This window comes from Vidua macroura, chromosome 14, assembly GCF_024509145.1.
Source record: "Vidua macroura isolate BioBank_ID:100142 chromosome 14, ASM2450914v1, whole genome shotgun sequence".
Lineage (NCBI taxonomy): Eukaryota > Metazoa > Chordata > Aves > Passeriformes > Viduidae > Vidua > Vidua macroura.
This window is the reverse complement of record NC_071584.1, coordinates 9,632,385-9,642,903: the sequence shown is the minus strand read 5'-3', so window position 1 is coordinate 9,642,903 and position 10,519 is coordinate 9,632,385. Positions and strand designations below refer to the sequence as shown.

The following is a 10,519-nucleotide window of genomic DNA, read 5'->3' as shown; positions in this document are numbered from 1 at the left end:
CCCTCACGTTTCAGCCCAGCTCAAGATAAATAGCATCTGTAACTATCACATAATGATTTACTAACTCTTCATCTGCATCCTAGTCCCTTCTATTTAATGGCAAAAAATTAACATTCTTGCTCATTCTGTTTCTTCTCCACAAGCTCTGTCACAAAAAGGATTTAGAATTCATTAAAATGAAGGATAAAGTTCTTGCCCAACTGCAAGGTATTTGCAAACAATCCCCATATTTGAAGGCAGCCTGATGTAATCCTTCCCCCTCCTCAAAGGTTCTTGAAGAGCTGATGATGTAGCAAATTGTCTTTTGCAGTACATCCACCTCCAGTTCATTCCTTACAAGAAAAACCAAGCTTGCTGGAGGCTTGGTTTTTATTACCTGAAGCATGGACTCATTGCTGCTGCTTTGTAAGACAGACTCTGTTTTAGACAGAATGTGAGGCACAGAACAGCAATGATAGAAAGATCTTCCCAAAACACAAACTTGTTGAACCATTTAAGTTGTATTCCACTTTTGAAATGTTAACATTGTGTTATGTGTACATATATTTTGAAAATAGCAATCCTCAGTCAACCAAGACACAGAAGATAAAATACATTTCATATAAATACATTCATGGTTTAAAAAAATAGAACCTGCTGACAGACTCAAGTGCAAGCATCTTTCTTACATGTATTTCACTTTTGTGATACTATTAGGCTGACTAAAGGCTACTGAATAGGGACCAGTTTTAAAACATGGAAAAACTGGTACCATGGCTCCAGGACCAAGTACTTTTAAAAGTTGCTACTGATATGGGAAATGTTCCCTGTTGTCAAAAAACAACCATGTGTATCTTTAAAAAAAAAAAAATAGAAAAGCTATTTCCTTGTTTATTTTAGTGACTCTTGTAATTAATTCCATGCACAACTGGATACCATCACCTTTGTATACCAGGTTTCCTTTCTCTTTTTCCCCTTGGGGTTCTTGGAAGGTCAGCTGGCAGTGTTCTGCACTAGCAGGGAAAATTATGCATGGTAAAGATTGAAGCTGGTCCCCAGGAGAAGGGATGCTTTACTTCAGGAGCGTAGAGCCATCATTTATTTTTGCCAAAGTCTGTTTTAACTGGAAAATAAAATTACATATACATGCAGAAAAAGAAAAACTTGTCCTGAAATTGCAAGCTTGTGTGTTCAAGAGAAGCAATGTACAAAATCTTTTACTTTCTGTACAGTGACAAGTGACAATACCAAATAATTTTTTTAACCATCATATACACAACACAAATGTTATGAATAGAAATCTATAAATACTTTCAAATGAATTTGCAATATGGAGCAGTTGAGGGCCACAGCTGTACAAAATGTAAGCAACATATATAAAATGATTAAGAAAGTGCAAAGTAGAACAGTATCAAGAGCCTCCACTTTTTACAGCACTTATGGTTCAAGTGTGAAGAGCTGACAGGGATGCAGGAGCTCAGTTACAATTCAAAAGAAGACACAGTACAGGATTCGGCACACAAAATTATGAACTATTATTAAATTATATCTTCCTCCTTCTTCACTTCTATGACTTCCAGTTAATAGGAGAACATTTTTATAATGAATTTCTGTAGAGTGATTTGTCCCTTTTTACAAGTTTCCAAGAAACAAACGTTCCCTGGCCACAGACTACTTTTCTGTAAGTAAAACAAGACCAGACAGGGAAACTCCTGTTGGTTTCTGGTTGCCTTATCATGCTTACCACAGTTAAAAGGTGAACAGAAATACCTTCCATAAAGGAATGCAGACATTTAAAACCTGATCCTCTAAGTTACATCCAGTACTCACATGTATGTGAAGGTCTAGAGAATCACTGCCTTATAAACATCAACCACCTCTCAAAAAAACCCACCAAAACTCCTCTGAGTTTCAAGTCTGTTTAGAGACCACTGCCCATCAGTTTCAGAGCTGTTTGCCAGTCCAGATGCAAGTTCTGCATTCAGGCACTGATTTCTCATCAGCACCCCAGAGCTGTGCAAGTCTTTGTTTTCTTTTACACTCTGTGTCCAGTGGAAAGCTCTGCTTGAATTAAAAATTGCAGCAGCAATTAAAAACCTATTTGGTGAGTTGGAAGTTGAAATAGTTAATTCAATGCTCTTGAGTGAAATTGCTTATAACTTGTTTTTAGAAAGCTTTTCAGTTCACCTTTATTTCAGTATTTCAGTACTTTCTATTCTTTTGTAGGCACTGTAAGTGTTCAAGATATTGATGTGTAGAAGAATCCATCCATTTTCAAGCAGTGTGTTATTAGTAATCTCTAGCAAGTTCTTGACTACTGCTGTTGTCTTGGTTTTGTTTTTAAATGGAGAAGGGTAGACATTAGATACTCTTTTTCCCTCCTTGCTATAGGGAAGTATCTTATTATGACAGAAGAATCATCACAATTTCATTATTTTTTCCTCTTTGAGATATAGGCCAGACTTCACTACAAGTTAAAGAGAAGTTGTAAGCAGTCTGAATATGCTAGAGAAACAATAAAATTACCTGGTCACACTGCTTCACATAATGATGTCTGTCTCAAAACTGGAGATGATCACACGAAACTCTATGAAGACCATCAGTGTCTAATCTGCTAACAATTAAGAATTTGGAGTCTAAGATATTCTCTGTTTTACTTGATAGAGATTATAGAAACAGTCGTCCATTTGGTGTATTTTTTGAATGTGTGATATCTACAGTACACACAGACATCCAAAACTGAGGCATGAGAAGGAACCACCTGCCCAGCTGCCAGGTCAGCAGAGCTGTTTATTTGCCGCCGTACATTCTCTCGATGTCATTGAGGTAATGGTTTTTCAGTTCTTTCCTTTTCAGCTTGAAAGCGTCTGTTACCAGCCCAGTCTCGGGCGTCCACGGCTCAGGGCTTAACCGGACCTTGATGGGGATTTCAAATCTTTCTAATTTCACTGCAGGAACAAGAACAAAGAAAAGCACGACTGTGATTACAAAGCCAAATGAAATACTAATTCATGTTCCCTAAAAATCTGGTCAGCAGCCTGTAGCTTGTATAATATGCTGTCCTACTTCATGAAATAACCTTACAGAAGGGCCACAGGCAAATTTCATCCTGTCCCAACACTGAGTGCTGGTTAGTGTGCAAATACTCTTATACACTCTGTGTGTGACAATGCAAAATCTAAAGCTTGAAACAAATGACTGATTAGCCTGAAGCTCTGAGACTACTGCCACAAAAGCATACACTGAAATCTACAGTTGTATCTTTGCTACAGGAATGGAATAACTAGTTAACTCAGACTAGCTGGACATGCTTCATATTTAAATTATAATGAAGTACTTGTACACTTTCCCTGGGTGAATGTTTCTTTCCTGTATTTTTCATTCCTAAAAGTCTGTTTAGAGTTCAAAACAAAGGGACTTCTTTGTATTTTTGTTACATTAGCCACTTACTCTCCCTTCAGCTGGAAGCAGTGGCATGGCACATGCACAGCCTCACTGCAACCAAGGCTGCTTCTCTCTCTTGCACAGGTAATAGCCCAAGAGCGGGGAGAAAGGGAAGGGCAGGAGCAGCAGGAACAGCACAGGGAGCAGCATGTGCCCAGTACCACATGGAGTTTGCTACCAGCTCCTGCAGGTAGGCTGGGAATGGGATCCACAGCCATGGACTTGCAACTGAATTCCAGCACAGCCTCTGGGGGGCAGCAGAAGTGGGACCCAGCAGCTCCTCTGCCTTTCTAACTTCAGCTGCTATCAGGATGTGCTGCGCCTGCTCACGATGAAGGTGCATCATGCTCTGCTAAGAATGTAGAACTACCTCTTTAAATGAGTTTTGAAAAAAGTTTCACATAAATTAGTTGTATCTCAATAGTAGATTACTATCTAGAAGGCAGAAAGAAAGTATAAAAAAGGGTTTAAGTACACAAAGCTATATGGATAGTAATTTGCCCAATTCACAATAAAAACCCCCAGGGATTAAAGTGTTTAAACCTAAGCCTTAAACATATGGATTGATTTATTTTTTTTCAAGGTAAGACTTAACAGTGCCTGTCATTCTTGTTTTCCCATTTTCAAAAGGCAGATTCTCCTCTCTGTCCAAGAGAAAGTACTTAGCATGTGCTTAAGTGCAGCTTTTACTGCTTCCTTGTATGAGGTGCCAAGTGCTTTAGAGACTTTCTTCCCCACTGAGTTTGTTCATTTTTTTGTCCTGTAAAGGACTGATGACACATTTGATCATTCAGTACCACAGCAAGGAGTAGCAGGCTTTTAAGTCTCTACAACCACAAGGATCATGGCTGTTCAAAGCTGGATGGAACAAAGTTGTATGGGGAAAAATGCTTTGAAATCTCTTGCTTAACCAATTTCCTTGCCAGCAAATGCCTTGCAACATTTCTTCCAATTAATGGCTCTTTTGGACTTTATTTTAACCATATTAGACAAGAAACTTTTCTCCAGAATTTAGTTGGAAAAACCTTCAGATATTTTGTAAAAAGATACAATCAATACAACCAGTATTATGTCAATTCCTGGGATAATATGCAACAGTTTTGTGTGGTCTTTGCCTCGATAAACCATTAAGTTTTGGCAGATATAGAGAAACTGGAAGAAGGAGGAGCAGTTAGTGAAGATAATGGCAGTTTTTGCTGGATAAGCCCCCATGGCCAGCAGGATGTGCTGTGGTACTTACTCTTGTTTGCCACTTCTTTTATCTCTTGCAGTATTTCTGCTTCCATTGCAGGATTGTTACAGATGTCCACCCAGCTTCCACTGATGCCTTTCTGCTCAGCCAATGCTGTCAGCTTCTTCTGGTTAGGGACCACAAAACTGATCACGTAGGACTGGTCACTACACACAGAGTGGCAAGAGAAGGAAGGAAAAAAGGTTCAGTCAAGACTTTCAGGGTGTAAATTACCTGCTGCTGGACCCACAAATGCCCAGGTTATTCCACCATACAGAATCCTTCTTGTGCATTAAGTCTTCACATCTGAAGGCTTATCAAGAAGATAGTCTAAGCTGGTTTACAACACCAGGTTTGATCAGAATGAGGCTTTGCTGTCACTTCACTCATGCACATCTCAGTTTAGGTCCCCAGCTAGACCTGGGGTTTAACCACTTCTTTGCAGTTCCCCCTCACGTAGGCAGAGAGGGGAATATATTGGAACTAATTTCCAAACCTCACTGGAAAGCTTTGGATCAGGTGCAAAGTGTCCAGATTAACTTTTCACTGGTATTTTGACAGCCAGAACACATGCTAAATATAACCATATATAATGATATATACTCTTTTAGGGAAGGGATGGGATGGAACAGAAGCATATCTGGATAGGAGAAATGCCAACAGAAAAACTGGTAATTTCTTCAGCTTTTAGGCAATCTGGAAAGCTGTGCTTCTTCAGACATGTTTGTAACTTGTACTCTGAGGGAGAGGGTTATTAGAAGGAAACCATGGGAAACTATAGTTGGATTAGAGAAGTGGATCAGAGCCTGTACTTCAGGTTTACTCTAAGCAGAGTTTCTAAATGAATTTACCTTTTGGCATAAGCACAGATATTGTCAATCAATGGGCAGTTCTTCAGTGCTGCCTCTACTTTTCCGAGAGACACATATTCTCCTGCTTGTAGCTTTACCAAGTCCTTCTTACGATCTAGGAGTCAGGGGAAGGGAAAAAAAGAAAACATTGTTTCATTTAAACTTAAGCATTTCCACAGATCCCTCTCCATACATACCACCTGTGTATTTTGTGCTACACCAGATCTTAATGGGCAAGTTTTAAAGCAGCTAATAGCTGCCAAATTTATAAAGATTTCTGCAAAAAGTGTTCTAGCATTACACTTCTTGTCACACAGATTGTAAGAAAGGACTCTGATTTTAAAGCTTTGTAATTAATCCAAACCTTAACCTTGTATTTATTCTTTAAAGTCCATGTGCTAAATTTAGGAAATGGCATCACTTCCAACATTTTACTACAGCTATGAGGACTTTTGGAAATGTGTTTTACACCAGTTCTGTAAATAGGTAACCTTAAGTGGATTAGCTCAGGCAAAGCCAACAGTATTAATAACATGTTTATAATTATGGTTAGTCAATACTTTGTAATATATTAAGGTATCAAAAACTGAGACCCACCTATGATCTGCAGACACCCATCTGAATGAAATTCCCCAATATCTCCTGTACAGAACCATCTCTGGCCATTCTCATCAACAGAAAACTCTTCTGTTGTCTTCTCTTCATTTTTAAAATATCCCATGGAGACATTGGGTCCACCAATTACAATTTCTCCTCTAGGATTAGGCTTGTCTTTATTAGTATAGCCTCCTGAAAACAACACAGTCCCAAGCAATTATTTTTAACTTAACTTGTATATCCTTCTGCCAAGAAAATACTTTAAAACTTCAGTTTGAAGTTAAAGCACACTAACCGATGACTATTATCAAAGATAAAGAATAATTTCTTCATATGCTACACCTAGCTAAGCAGCCAGGCAAAGATACCTGCTAGGCAGAGGCTAAATGAATTACTCTGAAACCAGAACAATTACTACTCTCACCTTCTTGCCAGTCTCTCAGTTTTATTTCACAACAAATAAGAGGAGCTCCAACTCTGCCAGTGCTGTAATCAGCAACTTAGGGAGAAAACAAGAAAGAAAACCAAGATTTTTTGTTATTTGAAATATGAATGGGGTGTATCTTATCTCAAGTTACTTTACTGTAGAACTACAGCTGCAGTATTGTAGCTGTGTTTTGACTTGTTTTAAAAAAATTAAGAATCACCAAACACCATACATATCTATTTCTGAACTTATGTATTTCCACAGGTGTTTTTAAGTACCTTCTGTAATGGTTCCAGCTCCACACGTTTCTGTCAGTCCATAGCCTTGACCAACAGGACAGCAGAAACAGATGTTCATGAATCTTTGTGTTTGAGGTGAGAGTGGTGCTCCTCCAGAAAGCATCATTCGGACATTCCCTCCCAGCAGGGCCTTTACTTTTTTAAACAACAGTCTTGAAAGAAGGCAAAAAGCATTAAAAATTATTCACTTAGCTCACTCTTGTAAGAAGACACAAACCTCCTTCCTCCCCTTAAAAATTAACTTTTTCCCAGATTTTAGTAGACAGCAGGGCTAATCCAAGCCCATTACCTCCTGTGTAACACTTGAGGAGGCAGAGTTCCTGTAGCTTAACAAACATTCCAGTTTTATCACTTAAAAAAAAGCAGTGCAATGAAAATGAACCAGCCAGCTGTTTGGAAGATTAGTCATTACCATGAAATGTCTTAGCTGTTTCCAGTAAGAACTTGGACTACTTCAGTTAGTCATTAGGTGTTATTTGCATGTCAGATGAGAACTGTCTGATACTCAGAGCATCATTCTTTTAGACTGTCCTAACAGATTCCACGGCAAAATGCACCCTGGGCCCGTGAATGCTACTTACATGTTACACAGAGGTGCATCATATCCCCTCTTGATCTGTTCCAATTTGTAGTCATAGCCTATCTTGAACAGAGTTCTCTGGATATAGTTCATCTCTTGAACTTTACTCATGACATTTTTGTAAATTCTGTCCATTATTTCCTACAAAGTGTTAAAAAAAAAAAAAGGAAAATCACTATATGGGACAGACCAGCATGTGTAAATTAAATCCCATGTAATAAGTAACCCCCACCCCACCCCCCATTATCCTTCCTTTAAAATGGATAACCAGAGTGAAGATCTTTGCATTGTGGGGTTAGGCAGTACTTAAGTGCAATGCTTTTAACACATCATCAATGAGCCAATTTATAGACCGCTGCAGCTTGGAGCTATTTACACCTGAACCTGTACTTAAACGGTGACAAACTGATTTAGAAAATTTAAAATTCAAGTTTAACTCAATCTCTTTGCTAAGGTTGGTAAATTCCCCTCAAGGTGTGTCCTGCTTGGGAGTGCTGATGCTGTACTTTATCCACAGCAATTGTTAAGTGCAAGGGAATGAACTAAGAATTCATTGCACCACTTCCTTTTCCAAGAGAGCTCTTCAACTTTCCGAGAAACATGGTTGCAGTAATTCTAATTCTGACAAAAATCCACCACAATTCTGTCACAGATCAGAGATTAATTTCCATTAAAATAATAAGCTTATGGTCACCCTAATACACAGAAAGTAAAACATTGTTCAGGCTGGTGAAGTATTTAATAGAAGTTTAAAGATTGGCTCCTTCAAGTTTGTTTTGGAGCACAATGTATTGAAGTATTTATGTGCCTTCTCTCCATGTAATAAATTAAAATGGATATTTCCCAAAAGGTTGGAGTTCTCAGACATACTTATTGTCACTCTTAATTATCAAGAAGACAACCAAGCCTCTTTATGTGCTTATGATTTTATAAAACAAAAGAATGCATGTGACTAAATTGATTTTAAAACTCTTGGCTATTCTAAGATGTTGCAGAATAACCAGATCTCAAAACTCAGTATTCTAAATTAGATTAAATCCTCCTACTCACTACCCACCACCATGTGGCACCACCCAGTGCTACCAGTTTTTTGAGCCACAGGTGTGACAGGATCCTAAAAGCACCCATGATGGCAGCACATGTGGGGAGGGCCTTGGCACCAGAAAGACACAAACATTTGTGGAGTTTCTGGACAGCACCACAGCCTTGTGGAGTGCAGGAGCCCAGAGAAGTGTAACCTGCAGAAGCAAGAGGAGTTACAGGAGTGATCTGATCACTCTTTCCTCTGAGAGAAGCCTAAGCCTGGCCTAACCCTGAGAACAGCAAGAGACACTCAGCCTCGGTGTTACCTTGACTTGCTAAGTCTGTGACTGAGCCAAATGCCCATATCCTTCCAGTAGATTCCCTCTTGGCCAGAACCACCCTGTTTGCCCTGTGCAAAAAAGAGTTCCAGACTCTGACAGCGTCCTATTGTTGTGTCAGTAGCCCAGTAAAACACCACTTGTAACTACTGAAACATTGACAGGTTTGGATCAAAAAGGATCTTGGCTTTAGTACAGGCAGACTCTTGTGTTCATCTGCAGCATCAGTACTCAGTTCAATCCCCCAACAGCTGGAATGTCTGTGTTTTCTCTTTTCTTATTAGTGACAGGTTACTTATGTGTGAAGAGCAAAACATGTTAGTAAATACTTTTTTCTAGCATAAAAGAGACAGAACTTTTTTTGCTGGACGTTATCTGCTTCTGCATACTTACAGGCACAGCTGCCATCAGTGTAGGCTTAAGTACAGTACAGTCTCCTTTGCTTCCCTTCTTAATTTTACTTGACTGTAATAAGAAAAATATGTCAGTTTATGAAGCAGAAAACAAAACAGTGCTTGAAAACTAAAGGGCTAACAAAAGGAGGAGATATATTAGCATATGATTTGTTCAAATATTTTCCCCTGTTCCTGTGTCATTTTGCCCCCATTGATAAGGAAAGGGTAATGATTAACATCTATTTCAACCAAAATACTCAATCTTTTACAGGTTCACTTTGTTTATCTTTCTCTTACTTCCTCCCTCTAGTACTTGCTTTCTCCTCCATCTTCCTTTGGGAGCTTGTTTTGCTTGATGCAAATCTCTCTACAAGCAAAACACACAGAGGTATCTATTCTGGCTTAATTTACTCTTATTTATCTGAATTTTTAAAGGGGAAAAGGCAAAGGACTAAATAGAAGATCTGCAATAACTGGATAAAGAACTGATAAAGTGAGACCAAAACTTAAGATCACTTTAAACAGTTCAGCTGATCTATTAAGAGCTGTTCTTACCCTGTTATCCAGTGGATAACACTATATGCATTTATTAGGATTGCTTTTAGATTTCCTAAGTATCATAAAAGCAAAGGTTTTAATAAAATTTATATGGTACAACCTACTGCTGTTGTTCACCAGGAATGTTAATTTGCATCATTTTCTGAAAAAAAATTACATTTCTGAACTGTACCATATACATCAGTATTTCTTTACTGAAGGAGGAAGCTGAGCAAGGAAGGACAGGCTGCAAAAGCTGAAGTTTGCTCCCCACCTTGCTCTGTTAGCCCTCACCTGATCTGAGAGAGTGAGTGGAGAGGAGTAACCGATCCTGCAGCCGTAAGTGATGCAGGAAACTTCTGCTGTCAGTTCTAACACATGGGCCAGAGGCAAATAACCAATGTAAGTGTCCTTGGGTCTGGGAAAGAAAAAATAATTAACCATGAGTCACAAGTGGACTGAAAAATACCATTTAACCATTTTATTGTGTGTTTAGTTATTACTTTTTGATTGACCTGGATCCCAGGTGAGTTTATTCTCCTGCACACAAGACCAGTGTGATTTCAGCCACAGTATATAAACAAATTGGGGAAATCTGCCCTTACTGAAATCAGTATAAATTACAGGATTTGCCATGTTTTCTAGGAAACTCTGATTCCCTAGTCCTTTAATGCTATTTCCTCTCCTTGTGGGAGGTTTCATTTCAGTTATGAAATAATTACACTTTAAAATAATGACCAATGATTTACAAAGCCCTGTCAGTCATTTTCTTCTAGGATACATTACTAGAAAGAGAGCTAATTACTGAAGTACTGAGG

The 10,519-nt window shown here is 38.7% G+C and overlaps 1 protein-coding gene across 6 annotated transcripts in view; it reads right to left on the bottom strand.

Annotated features, from left to right (window-relative positions):
• Window positions 1–481: 481 nt before the first annotated feature.
• Window positions 482–10,519, bottom strand: part of ACSL4 (acyl-CoA synthetase long chain family member 4) — a 43,977-nt gene continuing 33,939 nt past the window's right edge. For all 6 annotated transcript variants that reach the window (XM_053990670.1, XM_053990671.1, XM_053990673.1 and 3 more), the window contains 9 exons: window positions 9,996–10,119; window positions 9,163–9,234; window positions 7,410–7,549; window positions 6,808–6,980; window positions 6,527–6,601; window positions 6,103–6,294; window positions 5,506–5,620; window positions 4,664–4,821; window positions 482–2,927 (listed from right to left, as the gene is read on the bottom strand). In XM_053990670.1, the coding sequence (XP_053846645.1) occupies window positions 2,770–2,927; window positions 4,664–4,821; window positions 5,506–5,620; window positions 6,103–6,294; window positions 6,527–6,601; window positions 6,808–6,980; window positions 7,410–7,549; window positions 9,163–9,234; window positions 9,996–10,119 (1,207 nt within the window). In that variant the 3' untranslated portion in view covers window positions 482–2,769. The remainder of the gene's footprint in view (window positions 2,928–4,663; window positions 4,822–5,505; window positions 5,621–6,102; window positions 6,295–6,526; window positions 6,602–6,807; window positions 6,981–7,409; window positions 7,550–9,162; window positions 9,235–9,995; window positions 10,120–10,519) is intronic.